Genomic DNA, 23,211 nt, shown 5'->3' on the forward strand with positions numbered 1-23,211 from the left:
TGTGGAGTTTGTATATGCTCCTCGTGCTTGCATGGGCTTCCTCCAAAGTCCTAAAAATACTAAGGTTAGTTTTCTACCAACAAAAAAAAAATGAACCCTAGCGTGAAAATATGAAATATAGATTGGAAGTTCCACTGTGGCAGGGACTGATGTGAATGGTTAACTATTCTCTGTTAAATACTATGGAATATGATGTATGCTCTACATAAATAATTAGTAATAACTAAATCAGGACAACACACTAGCTCACACAGATCTCTCCATTAACCAGTTTTTGGCCAAGAAACATATTGCAGTGCTAGAACACCCTTCATACTCATCAGTGTTCCTTCTAGGATTTTGCAAGGGTAGGGCAGTTCTGTACGCCACAGCATGAAGGGAGCACTGACATCATCATTGGGGCCCACCAAAGTCATTGCCGGGGAAGCACCGAGCATCTACAGCAGCGCTGGGCTTCCAAGTGCACATCGGCAGGGACAGAAAGCAGGCTGTTCTAGCAGGGCACTGCTAGAGGGGCAGGGTGCATTTTGCCTTTTAAGAATCGGACAGGGTGCTAAAACAGCCTAGCGTGAACACTACATCAAATCAAGTACCGTGTAAATTCTATCTTTTCCATAAAGTAAAATCTGTATCCAAGGGAACTCTGTTTTGATTCAGTTACTTATATGAAAAATATAAATTGACCTGTTGAAAAAGCTGACAGATAATGAGCTAAAGCACAGCTTTGACCAATGGAAAAGAAGAATGCAGCGGTGCTCTTTATTATTCTTAAATCAGCAATTCTATATCAACTCCTTTGCAACAAAAAGACAAATCCTAAATGCCCAATACACTATGTCCTGCAATGTCAGAGAGAAGCCAGGAGCAGGTTGGTAGCCAACAATGCAGAAGTCTCAACACCAAAAACTCTCTCACAGAGATTAGAAGCAGGCAGGGAGGAAATGAAGAGGGCATTAGTCATAAGGTAACTAAACTAGTTATGTAAAAAACAATAAACAAACCATAAGTAGCATGTAAGAGGACTCTTCAGTGTGTCATAGCAGAAAAATAATTTAAGAACCGCTGTTCATTTTGGAAATTAATGGAAAACTTTTACAGGCAAATACAAACCAAGAACCAGAATTCCAAAACTGGACCAAATAAAATGATTAAAATAAAGAAGATTAAAGGACAGGAGGGGGTGGAGGGTAGGGATAAATGGTCGAGTTAGGAAAGGGAGTGTACACTGCTCCTGAAGGTGTTAGCTTACACTAAAACGCGTTGGGCCCAACACAACCAACTGTACCTGCTCCGGACCAGCACCGCTACCATCCAAACTTTGGAACCTGCCGTCACCATTAATTGCCTGCAAAGTGCCATTTGCTAACAAACAGATCATCAAGGACAGAATGCCCATTCCAACCTACTCCAGGGTAATCACTCCAGACCAAAGCTTGGTAATATACCGGAACTCACTTTTGTTCTATAAGCACCTGGTGCTACTCTATATTTGAGATGAAATGTCTCCAGGTCCTAATCAAGACTGCTTTATATCATCAATTGCCAGATCAATGCAGTAACTTAAACCTGTCTTAACAGGCCTAGGTTATATAATTTGAGCTCCATTTTTTTTTTTTTTGTGTTTTATTGTATTACTTTTTATTAAATAATTTCATTATTATGTACATGTTGTAATTATTTCAGTGTAACCCACCACTGCTCATTATACATACATACATATATATATATATATATATATATATATATACACACACATACATATACACATATATATATATATATATATATATATAGGACACAGTGTGCAGCACTCGATGCGAAATCAAAACGCTTTCAGTCAGGTAGGCTTAGGTTTAGCTCACTGTGTCCCCTATCTTACTTCATCTGTGAAGGCACCGGGCGCAGCAAGGATTATAGGAGAGAGTGCCGGACCTGCCGCCTATATATATATATATATATATATATATATATATATATATATATATATATATATATATATATATATATATATATATATATATATATATATATATATATATATATATTTCTATATATATCTATCTCTTGGCTCACTTTATAAGAATTTATTTTGATTGCAACACTGAAAAAAAAAATTTGAGCACATTTGATCATATCAGAGTCTCCAGGCCTAGCTTGTGCTCCAAAATCTAGTTCCCAGGCCTAGACATGCTGCAAGAGGGGGAAAGGATTTGGCGGTAGAATAGTATGGAAAAGAAGGGAATGGCACCCCTGTTAATAGGTTAGAGATTGCCGATTGGAGCTGTTGGAGGCAGTAGATAAAGTGACACTTTTAGCTATTGAAAAAAATATGTTGAGTGAATCAATGACATGGTTGTTTCAAGTGACACCTACCTCAGCCAACCTAAAAGCCATTTCACACTATTTTCCCAGGGGGAATAACGGATGGTTCCACAGAGAGGGAGAGAAATGGTCAGACAGGTGAAGGGACTAGTTGATCCTGTCTCAGAGTTTACATGAGCACAACTGTGAACATGAGCCTATGTTTTGCTAAAAGCCAAGGAGCAGACGAGAGAATGTACTACATCTACATAGTCACCTTCCACACCGACCCAAAATGTATCATATGATGGGGTGTGCAAGGCAAACATTTGACTGAGATGCGAAAGTCATGATATCTATGATAGTCTGGCATGCCAAAAGGCCTCTGGCAGAAGATGGTTTAAACAACAATCTCTTGCTTACACTTGGTGTTCATGGTTCCAGGTGAATTGTGAACAAGGTGTAGTTGGCTTTGTAAAGTTGGGCATATCAGTTGAATATACAGAGGTTCAGGCATTTGATGGCGGAATCCGGCACTTAGAAGTCAAGTCAAAGTAAATTTTTAAGGGCCTCAGGCAGGTGGAATAACGGGCACTCAGGGACTCCAAACAGGTGGTGAAACCAAAGACCAAGTTTATTCCATTTTAGTGGTCAGTCATCAATGTTTCGGGGCAGACCCTCGTCGTCAGAACATATAAGCAGGTGTATAATGTTATATGCTTATATGTCCTGACGACGGGGATCTGCCCCTGAAACATTGACGACTGACCACTAATGTGGAATAAACTTGGTCTTTGGTTTCACCACCTATATGGAATCCCTAAGTGCCCGTGCTTTCAACACTTTATATTGAAGGTTGTGTCTCCACATATCACTCCAGCAGATGTCACAATTGAATTGAACAAATTTGCACCCCCTAGTGGTAACTTTGTGTTAATTAAATCGGACCCTCGGGTTTGTATAGGTAATAAGGCCAAGCAAACGCCAGTGCTTTGTTTTTTTTTCTCAAGTCTAGTTCCACTGCGCTTCAAATACAGATATACAAGTTTTGCTGCACCACATTGTTATTATTACCCCTTTTACACCAAGGCATAACCCAGGTTGGACCCAGGTCAGCGTTGGTGTAAAAGGGGCCAACCCAGGTCCAGTAACACTGGTCTCCTACCCAGGCCCTGAGCAGGGTTCAACACTCGTTGGACTTGGGTCGTGGGCGGTGTAAATGGTATCAACCCAGGTTGGGACATCCGGGTAGTGCTGAAAGAATACCAGAAGTGCTGGATGCCTTTCCACAGTGCGCTGCAGTGTCAAAAAACAGCTGCCAGGAAGGATACGGGCAGTGCACACAGAAATCATAATTGGATAAATTATCATTTATATTATAATTTTTGTTTGGGGGGGTGCTGGGGGGAGCACATGGGAGATTCGGTCTACTGCAGGGGAAGGGGCTAGGGAGAGCACATGGGGGATGCTGCACTTTTATACCGCTAGGTGCGCTTGAGCACTGAATAAAACTTTTTGAAAAAGGTTTTTCAAAATAAACAAACCTACATTTTTCAATGCTAACTAGTCATGTCTTTTCATTTTTATTTTAAATCATTGAGGGAAGGGAAGGGATGGCAGTTTATCAGTCCTAAAATGGACATTTGTAATGTCATCCATAGGGAAAAGCAGGGCTGACCCAGGTTCAGTGTAAATGGCGCAGACCTGGGTCCGACCTGGGTCAATGGGGTATGAAGCTGGGTCCAACCCTGGAAACTGCTGTGTTCAAGGACCAGGGATTTTGGTGTAAAAGGGGTATTAGATGCGCATGTGTGCAAAATAAATGCTACACAATTCGGTGAGGCTCACCTGTACCAGGCTTCGCAAGTAGCATGGCATACTAAGCCTAGGTGAATGAGGACACATCAGAACCAGGCTGATACCAGATCAGGTGTCTTAACATTTATATTTTGTAGAGGTGGAAACAAAGAAAGCCCAAACACAGCAAAAAAGTAATGTAAAATACAAATAGGTTAAATCACAGGTTCTCAAACTCGGTCCTCAGGACCCCACACAGTGCATGTTTTGCAGGTCTCCTCACAGAATCACAAGTGAAATAATTAGCTCCACCTGTGGATCTTTTAAAATGTGTCAGTGAGTAACGATTGCACCCGGGCACCTGCTGGGTGACCTGGAAAACGTGAACTGTGTGGGGTCCTGAGGACCGAGTTTGAGAACCCCTGGGTTAAATAGAGTGCAAGGTGATAATACTACATAGAAAACATGATATGATAACTTAAGTAGTTGTACAAGCCAAATTTGGTAGCATACATTTTTGTAGATCCTATCAGACTGCCAGCTACATGTGCAGCACTCCAAACAAACAAACAAACAAACCATTTTGCTACCACTCCTCTGCTGGAATGTTGACTAAACATTTGTGTGTATGCGCCTTTAGCGGAGGAGACCAAACTAGTTAAGGGCAAACCAATAAGGATTTGACTGGAATTTCTGCTTTTCCATTGCAAAAGCTAAATAACTGGACAGTGTAGAGAGATAATGTATGCTACGGCCTTTTATTGCCCTCAAACAAGCCTTATTGTACCAATAACTTCTAAGTTCAAAGTCAAAGATGCCACATTCAGCTAAACTTCAATTCAAGCTTTTAAATTCTAAGATAAGTTAATGCTAGAATAAAGGCATAAATTACAGGGCCCAGTATAACACACACGCTATTACCACATGAGCACTGAAAACACAATGTTATGAAAACTACATGTGCTGCCCTGGTTACAATAAAAATGAAAAAGTTATTGTACATCTTTTTTTTTTTAGCTGTCTGCAAAAAAAAAAAAAACATTTACTACAGAGTTATTTTATTTTTACAAACCTAAAACCGTAAACTTTAAAATAAAAAAAAAAAAATACCACAATATCAAATTTCTACATATAGCATTCATCAACAGTTTAAAAGAAAAGGAGTTATTCAATCAAGGGGAAATTTTTTGCCAGACAAAAAATCTGCAATTTTCGCCTGTTTTGAAGCAAACTCAACTCACCCTATTGAATTCCAGTGCTGATTTTTCTCCTGGGCAAAAAATCCAGCCCCGGCAAAAACTGTGTGAATAAGCAAAATTGACGCAAATTTATGTATTTCAGTGAATTTGTGAAAACGCCCATAATTGAATACTAATTTGTGAATTATTGCCGATTTTTCACCTGGCCAGGAAATTCACTCGGGATTGAATACCCCCAAAGTTATACAAGTATTTTGAGGAAGAATGTCAATATCATTATCGATAAGAATAATAATAATAATAATGATGATGTTTACTCATGGGGATGCCAGTATTTGAGAGATTTGACTGGTCCTCCCTCACAATTATCAACAATGATTCCTGCACTTAATCAGGAGATACCAGTTTCCACGATTTGAACTGGGTTATCAGGTGCAGCAACCGGCATACTCTAATTAACTGTAAAAATGTCCATACACTAGAGCAATTTTAACATTTTTCATCTGATTCTAATGGATCAGGCTGAGAAATCGGATGAAAACATTGAAAATCGCAGGTGCTGGACATGAGCAGTCCCGGGGGCATCGGATCAGAGCCGAAAGATCGGAAGGGCTGCACTATAGATATGTCAGATTGTCAAGCTTCCGGCAAGTTTGGCTGGGATCGCATACATCATATGGAAAAGGGTTGCATACGATGTATCTAATGCAGTCCTGCTGCCTGGGAGGATGCCGGGCATTTCAAAGGAATTTGCATACGACTTCTCCCCTTGGAGAAGTCTACCTAGTGTATGGTGCCTGCCATGACGCTGCATGAAATCACGCTTAAAGGGAGAAATTGTTTTATATTGCCTGCAGTCAGGCGCCCAACGGGGTCATTTACTTGTTGCTCCGTTGGAGTGCACTCATCTGCCGGCACCTGCACTTCAGCACGCACACAATGGATGCATTTTTTTTTTTATTAAGTGGCACTAAATGGGTGGCAGGAAGAGAAATTCAACGGTTCTGGGTGCCCATTAATTATTGCGCCTAAAAGCACCTGGTTTACCCATGTAAAGTAGCTAAATCCATATAAAATACTGGTTAGGGCACCCAACCATAGACTTTGCACACATTTGTGCTTGCCAATTCATGATACTATGAACAGAAATATATGCACCAGTGGCATACACAATCCAAAAGGATCAACAATTAAATTGCATCATCAGACGTCCGTTAAATAGCAGAGTTTACAAAAATAAATAAATACTAAATTTTATAAAGAATGCCAATGGGGTTGGGTATGGCATGTCAGTGCTTAGGTTGCCGATTGTCAGAAGACCAACAATGGCATCCTGTTGCTGAAGACAATGGCACCTCATAGGTAAGTATCCTAATCGTCCATCACACACACGACACCTCCCTACCTGCCTAGCCCTAACCCCCGTGACACCCCCCACCCCCCAACCAAAATCCTACCCCTAATGCTCTCCAGCATGCCAATGATTGGGAGTCCAGCGTCAGCAGAGTAAGCGGAGTTGGGATTTGGGCACAGGCCTACTCACCAGTGTGGGGATTCCACCACCGGTATTTCAACTGCCGGCATCCTGGGTGCTGGTATGCCAAGTACATCCCTGTTAATGCCGACTGAGAATACACTAACATGGAAGCAATGCACACAGAAGTACTCAGGAACCCAATCTTATTATCTAGGCTTTGAATTTACATGGCTGCAGCCATCAAGTAAACTTCAGAGCAGTTTACCGATCGCTCACTGGGAACTTACTATATTAATGCAGGTTATCTGAGCATATACTTTATAATTGAATGCTTATTGTACTTTTATTCTAATGTTATTTATTCTCCTAGCTAACTCACTGTAGGTCAAAGGGATAAAACTAGAGTATTATTGTTTATCGATTGACATACTGGTGTATGTACTACTACTCTAATATAGAAAATTAGGATAACAGCCTACCTGCAGGTATTGTAGGTGGAAATTGAACTATTTTATATCTGTACAAGGCACACAGGCAGTAACAGGTATTTTCTGACAACAGAGTCCTGTCAGTATATACTGTACACAAAACAAGTCTCAAAGCAGGACCTGGACTTCCTGTTCTAGTGCACCAAGACTTTAAGGAGTCAGTGTTAGCACCACGTAGAAGATACACAATACCTTTGTGCAGGACAAATGATGCTCTATATTATCAAAGTTATTATAAGCTCTCGAAAATATGTAAATTTTGTTATACCTATAAACATGCAACACATACATCCATTGTGGGGAGCGAAGAAAGGATGTCCATCTTCATAGGACTTATATTTTTTTGTTATGTACAGGATTTCCCCCAACTCTAAATTGCTTATTTTATTACACCAGGACCAAACACACTTAGGGGGGGTATGCAATCGCCGTCGAGCATCTGCCGTCTTCCCCGACAGCATTAAACAGGGTTTCCCGGCAGAACGAGCCCGACATCTCTAGCTGTCGGGCTCGTTCTGCCGAGAACAGCCGGGAAGTGACGAGCTGCCGGCTGCAGCTCGTCACTTCCCGGCCGCAACTCGTGGCCATGCCCCCTTCTCGTCCCGCTGCAGGCGGGACATTGAATCCCGCCTGCATGTTCTCGGTCGAGCTGACCGAGAACGGGACCGGGTCACGGCGGGCGAGCAAGCTTGCCTGCCGTGACCTGAAGATTGAATACCCCCCTTAGTCTCTACTCTCTGCATAAAGTACAACTGTAGCCCACAAAAGAGAAGCAGCTATGTCATGAGAAGAAAAAAAAATCTATGTCCGAAAAATGAAGAAAGAAAAAAAACAGAGTTCGATAAGAGAGTACACACACACACAAAGACAGCGCTGGGAGATGCTGGCCTGCCTAGAGTGACGTCACTCGCTTTGCATTATGCCAGGTGGGTGTAAAAGGGGTCTCACCTGGGTTGGAGTCAACCCAGCTTTTAGGTGTTAAAGGGGTTTTAGGGATACCCATGAATTAGCACAGGTGACTTAGGGACCAATATATCACCATCCTCAAATGCAGAGTGCTTTGACATCGTCCCAATCCGCAATGCAATAATTGATAAGATTGCAAGGATGTATCAATTATCACATTCAGAGCTTGTGAGAAATATCTGTGATGCCACTCCACAGCCTTATTTGGCACAATACCCATACGTGTCACTACTATTTCTTCATATTAAGGCTCTTTAAGCTATCAGTGTTCACTGAATGAATATAGTATTACAAGCAGGCTTTCATTTATTTTTATATAAAGCAATGAAATGTGTTTGATTAAATTATCACATAAACCTCTCTATGCCCAGGGTTGATAAAATCTAAATAACAATATTTAATAGTCATAAACACGGTAATTATCTCGCCATGATATGGTTAAATGAAATTGTTCAAGAGTAAAATTGGGGTACTTGTGTAGTTTCACGGCGGTAATGCCCGCGGATCGCATCGTATGCAAATCGCATGTGATTTGCATACGATGCGATTTAGCACATCCTCACTATCCACATCAGCCCGAAGCGTGGTGAGCGCAGCAAACTCTGTGAGGGTACGTGGTACGCGTCCTCCCGACCTGTTCATACCCCCACTATCCATGTCGGTGTGGAGTTAATTTTCTAAAGTGTGGCAAGCGCAGCGAGGCACCAAGCCCGAGGCGCGGCGAGGGGATGCGGAACACAAGCCCAAAGCGTTGAGAGGGGACGCGGAATACACGTCAAGTAATCCACGACCGCTCACCACACTTTGGGCTCGGTTTCCACGTCCCCTCGCCACGCTTCCGGCTCAGTGGCTCGCTGCACTCGCCACACTTTATAAAATCAACTCCATGCCAACTCCAAGAAATTCCAACTCCAAGAAAATGTTTCAAAGAGAATAACTCCATTAGAGTACATCATAATAAAAGAAACATGAGATTGAACACACAAGCATTTACATAGAAAGAAGACCAGTCAAGTACTGGCAGCATCAAAGTAGGAACATCCTTTCTATATATTTCCCTTTGCATAAATACAAACAGAAATATCAGTCTTAAGAGGCAGATAGCGATAGCAGTCTGTAGAGATTCCCCTAGCACATTCAAATATTTTTGAAACTTTAGCCCGCAAAGACAAGTTCATGCAATGCTAGATACAACCTATACAATAACCTGTACAATCTTTCTGGATGAAGCAATAATCTGGTAACGTACGGGAGCAAATGACAAACAACCATTTGCTTCCAAAAGCATCAAAAATGGTCATTAGAATAAACCAAATGGATAGAACCAATTTTTTTTTATATATCTACTTGTGTCTGTTTACCTGTTTTTGGGAGCAAATAGTCAATTGTCATTTGCTCAAATACGCTGCCTGATTTTCACTCCAACCAGAAATTTTGGACAGACCATTTTATTGTGTCAATCTAGCTTGAGCTCCTTTTTTCTAAATCATAAAAGTTACAATAAAAATGCTCTCTTAGAAAATTGATGGCTACTGTCCAGTGATGCAAAATTACATTAATGGGTGCATTAATAATTGTGGTTAACAAAGGAACGACAGACAGCCCGAAATGTTATGGTCTAGATCAGCGGTTCTCAAACTGTGGGTCCTGACCCCAAAGTGGGTCCGACCTTCTCAGCATGGGGTCACAACTCCATATGGCTGACCATCAGGCTGATGACATTTCTAATCTCAGGGAGTGATTCAAGGAGTCTGAAAAGTCTGTTGAATTGTCTATTATGTTAGACTCCTCCCATCACTTTGTGCCTCCACAATGCTGCCATGCATGTGCTGTCTGCTGACTACACGTGTGACATGATGACCTTCTGCAGTAACTTGCTGGGGTCCTGTAATTATTTTTATTGTCTGATGGGGTCCCAGAGCAAAATAGTTTGAAGACTCCTGGTCTAGATCAGGGGTGGGCAATAAGTGGCCCTCCAGCTGTTGATGAACTACCCAGCATGCATTGTCTTAGTTCTGCTATTGTCCATTCTGAAACGAATGCAAGGCATGCTGGGATGTGTAGCTGGAGGGCTGCTTACTGTCCACCCTTGTCTAGATTCCAGTATATAAAGTTCACACACTGAATAGCTAGGAGATCTCGCATTTTGGATGCTTGTCACATATGTAATGGACAGCGGAATTTATTTTTATTATTTCTAAAGGTGGTATAGTGTGTACCCACTTTTAGAAATGCTAGCAACTTGTTTTATTGTTTTTTTTTACATGGGGGCAAATTGAAAATCTTGACACTCAGATACTAACCTATACACAGTAAATAGATTGTTTTGTGTCAGACCACCATGCCTTCACCACTAGGTCAAAGTGAAGCAAAATGTATTATTTCCCCAGTAATTACCAATGTTTTAAAATTAAGCATTCTCATTCATTCAAGTGTATTCAACTTTATTCAACTTTATTTTTTGCAATTTAAAATTTTTAAAAAGATTTATCCCATGATTTATCTTTGTATTAGACACTCTAAAGCCCCATTCACATGGGCCGATTTGTGCTGCTAAGCGATCTTGTTCGAACAGAACACTCAGCACACATCGCTGGGTAGACCGCCCATACACACATAGCAATGTGTGTATTCATTATGCACATACAGGCTATAGCGTCTAAGTCAGGGGTGTCCAAACTTTTTGCGACGAGGGCCAGATTTGGTGAAGTGTAAATGTGTGGGGGCCGGCCATTCAGCCTGACATTCTTTGAATCATTAAATCACATCAGAATGGTCCCCCACTCTATGCCCCCATTCCCTCTATGTCCCCCAGCCTGCCCCTTCAATGTATTTCCCCCAGCCTGCCCACGTTCACTGTTTGTCCCCCATTCACTGTATGTTCCCCACTCTGCACCCATTCACTCTGCCCCACAGCCTGCCCCACTTCTCTTAATGCCCATCAGTGCCTCCATTCATTGTATGTCCCCAAGCCTGACCCTCCTTCACTGTATGACCCCCATTAACTATGTACCCCACTCTTCCCCCATTCACTGTATGTCCCCCAGCCTGCCCCTGCTCCCCCTTCTCTGAATGGCCATCACTGCCTCCATTCACTATGTCCCCAGTCTGATCCTCCTTCACTATATGTTCCCCACTCTGCCCCCTCCCTTCTCTGTATGTTTCCCAGCCCCTTGTGTGAGAAGAGAGGCAAAGCAGGCACTGCAAGGACAGGAGATGCTTGGGCTCCCACTGCTGCCCTCCTCCGCTCTGCATGTTACGGGAGCAAGCTTCCCCCTTGCTGCCCCCCTCCCCAAACACTGCTGTCACTGTGAATGTGGAGTAGGGTGATATATGATTGCAGCAGCAGGGGTAGGATGCCAAACACATATGACTGTGGCGGCCAGCACCTCCTCACTGCAGCAGACAGCAAGGTAAAGGCACGCTCGCCGGGGCCCTACCTTTAGTGTCCTGTGCTTCCCACATGTGATGCTCTGCCCGCTTCCAGCTGGAGGCTGCAGGCCGCTTTAAATTACAGCATGGGCCGCAATTGGTCCCCGGGCCTGACTTTGGACAAGTCTGGTCTTAGTAGACGCAAAATTAATTCAGACCTCTAAGTACAGCGCCGGCAAACTGCTAATTTAGATGCTTTAGTCAGATATAGGGGTACATAGGGGTGCAGTGAGCAAAACACTATTAAACATGTCAACAATGACACTTGTCAACGTAACAGCTGTCGACCTTGATTATTCCACACCATCCCGAAGCATGTTGAGCGCAGCAAGCCCCGCGAGGGGACGCGGTACGCGTCCTACCGACCTTTTCATACCCGCACTATCCACGTTGGCGTCGAGTTGAATTTATATAGTGTGCCAAGCGTAGCGAGCCACCAAGCCCCTCGAGGGGACGCGGAATACATGGGAAGTTATCCGCGTCCGCTTGCCACGCTTCGGGCTTGGTGGCTCGCCACACTATATAAAGCCAACTCCACGCAGACAGTGGGGGTATGAAAAGGTCGGTAGGGCGCGTACCGCTTCCGCTCGCCACGCTTTGGGATGGCGTGGATGGTGGGGGTGTTTCAGGAACACATTCACACCTGCAAAATCATACACCTCAGACAGTAATGACAACATGTGTTAACTGTTTTTTTAGTAAAAGATAAAGATGAATGAGGAAAAAATTATTCAACAATACAATTCATTTTAAGAACAATAAAAGACATAAAAAAGAAGAAAATCTAGTCATTATTAAGGAACTGCAGTGCCATCATCACCACTTGAACCGGAAGCAGCTGCTGAAGTGGGTGCTGTCGACTCTGGCTCTGCGGCGTTGACTTTGTCCACTTGGGGGAGCAGGGTCAGCGCGTGCAGGATGCGCTTGAGGGGGTCCTCTGGACCTACACTCTTCCTCCAGATAAACTCCTGGAGATACGAGTCCAGGTGATGACACGCGGTCCCCCTTTGGCGCTAATTGTGCCACTTGCAAGCACCCCACAACCTTTATATGTTCTGGGTGTGAACCCCGGTGTTGGGATCCACAAAGTGGTACCTATGTTTGACCCTGGTGTGGTGGTACCCAGCCTGCTCCAACTGCTGCGTGTTATACGCCCTCCAGCAGTCGCTCTAGATTGTGGTACCCGTTTCTACGTGGGTCTCAATGGCAGCCATTAGCATGCTGGCATCACGCTGCTCCACTGCCGTGATGAAGCACTGGCCTGTCTTCCTCGAGATGCCCCCGAAGACCCACTGCTGGGGCAGCATGCGGGCAACGTGGCTTTTTCACTGGACGTAGAGGCTCTCGTCCACCTCCACGATTGGTGCCTGGCCCACCATCTGCGATAGCAGATCGACAGTGCAGGCCTCCCGCATTAAAATATTGTACATCAGGGTCGTCTTCTGCTATATGCCCAGGTGACGTTAGCAGAACAGGATGCTGGTCAGCTGTTCAGCCCAGCAGTAGACGAAGCGGATCAGGGTGACAAATGTCAGATGACACCCACTGAACCACTGAACTGACGCTGACTTTTTTCCGGCAGCTGCGGATATGGCAGCGCCACATCCGCTCCCTCACAGTTCCTGTGTGGCAGGAATTGGTGGCCCTGCAGGAATGCCACCGCCTCCTCCTCCGTCTGGGGCAGAGAGAAAATAGTCAGGTTCGCCATCACATACGTCCGTCTCTCACAAGCCTCTACAGCTGACTGACTACGCTAACTGCGTACCGCTCTGACTGACTACGTTACAATCCTACAGCTAACAGCGTACCGCTCAATCTACCAGCTGACTGACTTAGATGCTGTTTCTGACTGGGACGCAACTTCTGACTACTGTGAACTAGACGCTGTTTCTCACTATGCTAAAACTAGACGCCATTTCGCCAATTTAGACAGGGATGCTTAAACTAACTACGTACTGCCTACACAGTACTTGTTTACGGACGCTGATAACGTAGATTACACAAGTAAGACAGTCTGGCAAGCTGTTAGGATTCAAACAGGCGCTGTGCTGATAACGTAGCTTAGCAAAGTAAGGCAATCTGGCAAGCAGCCAAGTACACAAGTACGGATTTTTTTTCTTAGAAGGATCTTCTGGATCCCTCCACATCTTTCCCTTCAGACAAGCAGCCAAATCTATGGATGGTCTGAACCCAGAAGAAAAAAGTGACAAAGGTGGCCAGGGCTTGCTCTATAACCCTACCCATGAGTGAACAACAATAATGCTGCTTTCCCACTGCAGAAACGGGTAAAGACCCGGCATTGTTAAATGGGACTTTAAAACGGGTCTGAGCCTGAAACCCCTATATGAAAAACCTATTAAAAAATATATCTATATGTACAAAAGGGGGCTTAGAACAAACAAACGCCAATCGTAGAATCGGGAGGTAGCTTAGTTTACAGTGTCAGCTGCCACTGACAACCTCCTTATAAGCTAAGCTACCTCAAATGTCACCATAGGAGGAGACAGAAACAAGGCTGTTATTACAGTACAATGTAAGATAGTAATTCATGTACAAAACGTATTCACAGAAAAGGGGTTCAGTAGGAAATTCGGTACTTATATGTTAGTTGGGCGCCCACTAAGCTATTTGCTTAGTTTTACTCGGCCGCTCGCCACACTATATAAAATCAACTCCACGCTGACATGGAAAGTGGGGGTATGAGCGTACTAACTATAGTGGGCGCCCAACTAACATATAAGTACCAGAAATTCTGACAGTCATACTGTCTACAGCAGCATCCCAACGTGTATGGTAAGTATTTTATATCAACCCCTAATCCTAACAAAACCCTTCTACAGACTAATCCTAGTCCTCCCCCTACTGCCTTATCTCTATCCCCAACTCCAGTACTCACCTTAAGGATCCATGAGGATTCGTATTATTGGGATTCTGAGGTCAGTTTTCCAACGGTCAGGATCCTAACACATTACTGTACAAACATGGTGAATCCATGCAAGTAAATACACATTATTTATTCGGGATGCGGTCAACTACCTACAATCAAAATCCTGACGGTCAAAATACCGACTAAATTAGATGTGTACTATTTATTCTTAATAATTTTATTTTAAACCATTGTTTGTTGTAATGGATTTGACACACTGCTACTGTAACAGCTATTGACAATGTTTTTTTTTGTCTTTACATTTAGGACTCCTATAGCTCTATACAAACACATATCTAACGGTGCGCAAACTGTTCTGGTGTCTATGGTAACCAAATGATCTAGTCGTAAGGCTATTGGCATTCATGGATTGGTTGTACAGTATAGAGGATCACTATGCGGGTGATTCAGACCAGCTCGTAGGGGGCCATATTCGGTGTGGGTCAGTGCATGCGGGAATATGCGCATGTTTAATCCCCCTGAGCGAACGCCTTCGATGAGTGCTCCAGTATGGGAGGGCAGGGGGAACAGCCAGTATTTTATGGGCGTGCCCAAAGAAACGCTGAGAGCACCCCTGCAAATGGGTGCATGTGTATATCTGCTTGGGGCAGGCGGTTAACGTCACATGACGTCAGCACCCGCCCTGGATTCAGCCAGGATAAAAGTCAGTTTAGGGGGGGCGGCGTTTACCTACTCGCTAGGCTGTGAATATACATAGTCTAGTGAACAGGTCTGAATTAGGCCCTTTTTATACACCGCTTATTCTGACGTACTGTATTAGATCTCTATTTTGGGATATACTTTTTACTCAGTCAGAAATAATGTGTTTTAATCTGAACAATAGATTTTTCTTTGAATAGGCAGTGCTAAATCAATCTGGATACCATTTGCTATGGCCTCACACCTCAGGTTACTGGAGAGTAATTGAATTATTGCAATTGTTCAAAGCACATTTATAAAAGCAATCCAGGAAGCTTTGCAGTGCCTGCAAGGTAAAGCAGGGGGCCATTTTACTTCGGAGAAAAAGTGATTTACAAATATAAAATGACCAACAGGCGCGAAAACATCTGTGCGGCCAGCTAGCATATACTTCTTTCAAGGATTTGTAACCAGCTGTGTTCCTTGCACATATAACTACGCTAAATATATTTCCAGTATAATGTGTTACTCAGTCGATCCTATAATCATGTTTTAGAGTCCCACGGAAAATAACAGGGCTTTAGATATAGGATACAAATCTCACAGGAAGTAACAACAAATAGGATTTTACAATTTAAGGGAATTCAATTGTTTTAGCTTTTATTATTTGCATTCTAAAATGTTTTATAGGAGTGGTATTGGTTACCCTGCTCAGCAAGACAAAAATCCACTGATACCAAAGAACGGTTCTTTCTAGTCAGAGTGCACAACCAGACAAATCTCTTGCTTAACCCTTTCAGTGCTAAGTGAATTTGTGAAAAAAAAAAGATGTGAAAATTGCCAAGCAAACGTCTTTATCATAATGACCTGCAATAGGAAATACAATCTCTCTTTTTTAGACACAATTTTTTATTTTAATTTATATAACAAATGTGAGCGAGGCTGGCATTTTTAGCAGATATTTTGCACATCTCTCAGAGATACTGGCACTTAAAGGGTTAATTATGTTAGGGTAATGGCTCTTAAGAGGACTGGCAGTAGAGTTACTATTTATTTATTAACAGTTATTTATATAGCGCACACATATTCTGCAGCGCTTTACAGAGAATATTTGAATACTTACATAAATCCCTACCCCAGTGGAGATCATCTATATTCCCTACCACATGTACATGCACAGACATTCTAGGTTAATTTTGTTGGGAGACAATTAACCTACAGGTACCTGTATATTTTTGGAATGTGGGAGGAAACCGGAGTACCCAAGCACGGGGAGAATATACAAAATCTGCACAGTTAGGGCCATGGTGGGAATTGGCCCCCCTTAGTGCTGTGAGGCAATACAGGTTGAGTATCCCGTATCCAAATTATTACGGAAACCATACATTGCAGAAAGTGTAAAAAAAAATTTTGGGGGCTAAAAACTTACTGGGGACATTTGTAACAGCACTACTGGGGGCATGACATATAACTGGCGCCACTGGGGACATGACATGTAATTGGTACAATATATATATATATACATACAAGAACATGATTGCTTGGCATTCAAATTCAGTACCTGAGATTGTACACACATTTTGTTTCATGTTTTGAAACCTTGCTTTTTTTAACAAATAAAATATATTTGTGTGTATTTCATGTGGTTGATGTGTTTATACAGCATAAATGCAAGATACTTCAAAATACATCACTTAAATAATAAAATATTCCGAAATACGGAATAATCCGTTATCCAAAATGCTCCTGGTCCTGAGCATTTTGGATAAGGGATACTCAACCTGTATATTATTTTATTGTTTATATTGCGCCACCATATACTACTGTGCTGTACATGGAATATAACCAATTCACATTAGTACCCATCCAGTGGAGCTTATTGTCCAAATTGCATCTCGCATACATACATACATACATACATACAAGGTTCCATTATAAACAGTACTAAAACACCTCACATGAAGTGCCATCTCAGCTGGTCATAGGGAAAGACTGAACTCATTTTATGTGACAGATAACCTCCATAAGATTATAGTCATCAAAGAATGGACAACTAAAATAGGAAACAAATCTTTTTTTAATATTGAAGGATTGCATGTTCTCTGGCTGTGTTGGTGGGTGGCACTATCCAAAACAAGGGCATGGTAGAGGTTTTCTGATAAACAGTAAATTTAAAAACAACAAATGGAAAACTAAACCTTTATACAGAACAATTAGGGTTTTTAGCTCCTTGCAAAGCCATTCTCTATCTACGATTCAGCACAATTAATAGAACAGCATCTTCACATGTATATAAAAGTAGTAACACTCATGTTCATATCAACTTGCCATCGCATAGCGAAACCAGTCTCTTCCTCGCACCACTATTGGTAAAATCATGCACAGTATGTTGCAAAGGACAAAAGTTCAAAAGCTACTGTATATTATGCTCCAATGTTTAGCTGCTCCCAATGTTGCAAAAGGCAAGACGCATCATGGAACATAATGTCTCAGAACTACAAAAACAGGTCAGTGACAAGATCAGCATATAAGTTACTAGGTCCTTTTGCTCCGAGCGCCGCAAAGCTGTATCCTGCACCTTAAAAGGTCTATCCAGCTAGAAGTATCAGCTTCCAGGTTGAAGGATATTGAGGTAGATGTATCCTACCTAAGGCAAAGTACCATTGTCCAGAGCGATAAGATTTTCTCAATCAGACATAAAAAAAAAAAAAAAAAATGCAATTGTGTGGCATAGTAAGCAGTCAATTTCTGAGTATTATTTTACACAATATTTACATACAGGCAAAGACATTTCTCATCAATAAAGTTATTAATATCACAAAAAATTCTGAAGCCTTATCAATCAAATTGTTTCAGCACAGAGACATGGAAATCTAAATAGGTGTATTGGTAAACCCACGTTCATAAAATATTAGCAATGTGTGGATGCAGTGTACAGTGACTGCGTACACAGGGAAACTGTTTACAGTGACTGAATGCAGTGAGATACAGTTAACATTGAATGCAACAGGATGCAGTGCACAGAGTCTTGATGCAGTGAGGTACAGTACACTGAACAATGCATGCAGTTGTGTATAATGCACAGTGATGAGCTGCACTGGGTGCTGTGTACAGTGACTGGATGAAGTGAGGTTATTTATTATAGGTTACAAAATGTACATACTAGATGGGCCAAGTGGTTATTATATGTCATTAAATTTTGTGAAGTGTACAGTAACTAGATGCAGCTGGGTGGAGGGACTGCATGCAGCAAGGTGCAATGTACAGAGACTGGATGCAGCAAGGTGCAGTGCTAGGTGCTGTTTACAGGGAATAGATGCAAGGTACAGTGACTAGATGAAGCAAGGTATAGTGACTATGTGCAGTGTACAGAGACTGGATGCAGCCGGCAAGGTGCAGTGTACAGGGACTGGATGCAGCAAGGAACTGTGACTACGTGCAGTGTACATACAGGGACAAGATGCAGTGCAAGGTGCGCGTCTCACCGTTACGGGCTGCTCCTGCACACTGCCCACGGAGAAGCAGTTATCACCCGGGTTGACGGCTCCTGTCAGCACCTGGTGCAGATTCATGGTCCAGCGGCCGCATAGAGCCCGGCACTAGACGGTATCGGGATATCGGCGCGACATGCGACTGTCCCGGAGTGACACTGCCACAGTTACACAATCCTCATAGCGTCCCTATGAAAGAGGGGGAAGCAGCAGCTGCGCGCCAGGCTCCGAGGAACGGACTTAGAAGAGCCGACAGTGCCACAGCACAAGGGACGAGACTCGGGAGGAGGATGAGGAAGTGCAGCCAGCAAAGCGCAGAGCAGGGACCGGGCACTGGACAGTGAGGTAACCTCGCTCACAGCCTCACACTGCACTGCGCATGCGTCACTTCCAGTCTGTCAGCGGAGTGCACCTCAGCCGCCGTCATCAGAGCGCGAGGCGCGCGCCCCCTTCCTCCCCTAGCATCCGGACGCGCTGTCTTCACGCGCTCACAGATCCGACCCGGCTAGAGCGGCAGGGGGCGTGTACCGGAAGACGGTATCTCATTGGACGCTGGGAAACGAAGAGGGGCGTGAGACAGGATTCGTATGCGCCGGCAACGAGTGACCCAGGTCGCAGAGAGTGATACAGAGATGTGACGGTTAGCAGCAACGGTGATGATAGCACTGCTGCTATAGTTGGGGACAGTGGGAGAGCAGCGCAAAAACTGCTGTACCGAGCATTGGGAGTCAGGGTGGGAAAAGCACTACGATCCATATTTATCTAATATGTAATAAGTAGTTGTACACAGAGTTCCCAGCCAGCAACCCAGCTGGGGTATGGGTCATAGGGTCGACATATATTAGGTTGACATGCATTGGGTGGACCACAGAAGGTCGACTTGGCTTAGGACGACCTGGGACTGCAACAGAATTCTTGAGGCCCAGTACACTGATATTTCCCAAACAGCCCTTCACGCCCCTCTCCACCACCTGCTTGGATGTGTCCGTACGATCCTTTTCTGCACGGAATTCAGCGCAAACATAATACATCGGCCATCCGACCAAACACTCAGCCGTCTGACTCAATCAGAATAAGGGCACTGCACTAAAATAGAAATAAATGTTACTACAGAATAGGATAATATGGCAAAGAAACATGAATAAAAAGTAATAATAATAAAACAAAAACACAGCTCATTATTCAGCACACATTATAAGCATTGCAGCCTTGTTATTAAGGAATCCAGAGTTGCTTCCCAGCAAGTGGGATATAAGTCCTTATAGTAAAGGTTTAGTTAATTGATTAGTGCATCTGGTTAGTCCCATTAAATGGCATAGGTTGGTGGTGAATTTGTTAGTAGATGGGAAAAAAAGGTCAATGCAATATTGCAGTGATGGGTTATGAATTATTATAGATTACTATTATTACTACAACGACAATTGTAGTCGATGGCCTCAGCCAGATGTAGTTAAAGATAAACAGGTGGCCTCCCAATGGCACCAGCTGTAAGGGGTTCCCGGCTTGGGCTGATTAGCACTCCAGTATCTTGCCTTATCTGGATCCACCCGCACAATGGTCGCCAAGAACTGTGCAGGAAACTGGTCCCAGGTACAAAAGAGATCTCACCAACGCATTTCTCCGCCTCCATATACTCAGCAGCTTTCTCAGAGCATGTCAGAATGAGTGTAATACATTGGTGCCTTATATAGGCCAGGTAATTCCCTTTTTTGGGGGGCATGATCGCCTCGTTTCCGGCAGTGTTTGTGCTGCAAGCCTCTCACCTATTGCTTTCCATCATTGGCCGGGTTATACCACGTGATCGGGACTTCAGTCACGTGTTTAGGAGTCAGGGGATGTCAGAGGATATAGAGCAGGCCTGGCCAACCTGTGGCTCTCCAGATGTTGTCAAACTACAAATCCCATCATTCCTTGCCACCGTTTTGCTATAAGGGAGTGTTAAAACTGTGGCAAGGTATGCTGGGATTTGTAGTTTCACAACATCTGTGGAGCCATAGGTTGGCTTAAAGTTCTGGTCACCTGATCACACAGGAGGACATCGCAGCATGCTCCATTGCTCCATGGCTCCTAATTCACAGGCTTGCGCTCCTAGCCTCTTTATGAGTTATACAGAATATATAGATAGATAGAGAAATTCCAGCGGGCATAGTCACATTCGGTCAGGCCTTTGTTAATTATGTGTGCAGCTCACTCCAGGGGGCCAGACCACGGCTCCAAATCCCAATGACCATGTGAAAAAAAATGGAGAACGAGCGCAACGATGAGCAACAAATTTCATAGGCTTTACTTGAAATTATAAAAGCTCACATATGTACATAAAAATTGAAGATCAACAGCTTGTATATATATTATATATATAAGCAAATAGCCAACGTTTACACATATAATCTCCAGCTTTTAGAAATAACAATGTGGCATAGGCAGTGCTCTATAAAGAAATAAAATCATGTTTGCTGAATAATGAGCTGAGTTTTTATTTTTTTATTATTGTGTTTTATTATTATTACTTTTTATTCATGTTTCTTTGACAAATTATCCTATTTTGTAGAAAATGTATTTCTATTTTAGCGCAGTGCCTGTTGTCTCCCAGTGTATATGCACCTTAAAAGTTGAGTGGCACAGATGTATTTTGTAATGCAGATTATAACATGGTGATACAGATGAATAAATGTTTGAACACCCAGAGAGCCATGGGTGGCTGATTCAGCAGAAGTGCAGTTTTTCTAAAATAGCAAAACTGCAATTGCAGACTTTCACATGCTGGAGGCTGCCCAGCATTCAAAGTGCCACGCAGCAATTCAGTTGCGATCGCACTGCAGAACTCATGCACTAAGGGTAGCCCCCCTGCATAAACAGCATGACTCCATACGCAGACAAACCCGCACCATGTTTTCTTTTGCAACGGCTTTGAGTGACATCACAATCTGAAAACAGTCCGGACACACCTGCATTTTCCAGACCACTCCTGCAAACTTTACAGCTTCGCGCATGCGTGCTGCACATGTGCAAAAGTGTGAAAATCACCTGTTTGCAGTTTTCGAACGTCTATGCCCGAAGCTAAAATGGGCCCATGGTTTTCACGTGGCTTAGAAATCAGCAGAATCCTGAACACACTTGGGGCCTAATTCAGGTTGGCTCTCTAAGCAGCCCATGCACACCGCCCAGCCACACGAACGACCCCTCAGCAAATCCTATCAGTATCTTACGAGGGGATGTGTACGCCGACCATCGAATTATTTGTCAAAATTACACCCAAATATTGCTCTCTCTACACATATTACATCTGCCCCACTGCACTGCATGGTTTTGTCCATTAGAGAGAGAATTAGCTTTTGTGAGTGAACCAGAATGAGGCCCTTTGTCTCCCTGCCTGGTTGGCATGTGCAAGATCATGCTACTCACAAAGGATTTCACATGCATCCCGTAGCCAGCACCCGCTACAGCCAAGTACCCAGTGATGGAGATATTGATGATACACCTGCAGCTGTTGAAACCGTTACCTGCAGGTCTCGAATGGTCAGCACTGATATATACAGGAAGATGCTGGCTGTGCACAACACCAAGCACCCAGACTCAGGGGTAAATGTATTACACATCATTATTGGGGAGAAGTGGTATCAGCGCACCGTATGTGCAATGATATTGCTTCTTTTTGGGACTGTCCTGCCTCCCACCCAGGGCCGGCAGTCTCCCATGGTAAGCTGGGGCAGTTGGGAGTCCCTAAACCGCTGCCCACTGCTCGACGAATAGATGCTGTTCGCATGCATCTATTCAGTGAGACAGAGGGGCTGGTGGCATGGTCAGCAACTTTCAGAGCTGGTAAAATGGGGCGTGGCCTCACGGGAGTATCGCAATCATAGGCCACGCTCCCTGATCGGGAGGCTGCGCCCTCTATATTCGTCCGATATCAATTAGTGTGTACGCACAATATTGGTCGGCTGGTATAGTTGTTTATCGGCATCGCCTGGGTCGGCTAGTGTGTATGGGGTCTTAATTCAAACATCTAAATATTAGTGAATATTCCCCTGCCTATGTACAGCTACACATGTGGTAAGATAGTATAGCAATCATCCTCTGCAATTTTCCTGTACAGAGCTCAGCTTCTTCTGTCATTTGAAAATATGTTTTGGTTCAAACAAAAAGGGAAATTTACTAAGAAGGAAGTTCTAGTTCACATGGGCTGTTGCTGTGGGCAACCAATCAGATACTATCTATAATCTTCTAGAAGGTGCTCAATAAATAAGTAGATTCTGATTGGATGCCTATAGGAACATCACATGTGAAATAGAACTCCCATCTTAGTAAATTTCCCCCAAAGTACTATTATCATCTTTCTGTGATAGCCAGCTGCTTTTAAACCCTTCCAGCTATACAGTGTGTGGAGGAGACAATGGGAATGAAACAGATTACTTCAGCCAGACCAATAACCATATATATGGTGGTGATTGCCAGGGGTGCAACTATGGCGGTACGGGGTGGTACGGCGTACCATTAA

General features: G+C 43.4%; 1 protein-coding gene across 2 annotated transcripts in view; it reads right to left on the minus strand.

The window, feature by feature from the left end:
• The window catches only part of DMXL1 (Dmx like 1), a 124,662-nt gene extending 105,510 nt beyond the window's left edge, over nt 1-19,152 (minus strand). The window contains exon 1 of one of the 2 annotated variants that reach the window (XM_083151607.1): nt 18,711-19,152. In XM_083151607.1, coding sequence (XP_083007733.1) covers nt 18,711-18,797 — 87 coding nt within the window. In that variant the 5' untranslated portion in view covers nt 18,798-19,152. The remainder of the gene's footprint in view (nt 1-18,710) is intronic. The other variant, XM_083151608.1, reaches the window with a different exon arrangement.
• Nucleotides 19,153-23,211: the final 4,059 nt, after the last annotated feature.

Source organism: Crinia signifera, chromosome 1 (genome assembly GCF_055691185.1).
Source record: "Crinia signifera chromosome 1, ASM5569118v1, whole genome shotgun sequence".
In the NCBI taxonomy this organism is placed as follows: domain Eukaryota; kingdom Metazoa; phylum Chordata; class Amphibia; order Anura; family Myobatrachidae; genus Crinia; species Crinia signifera.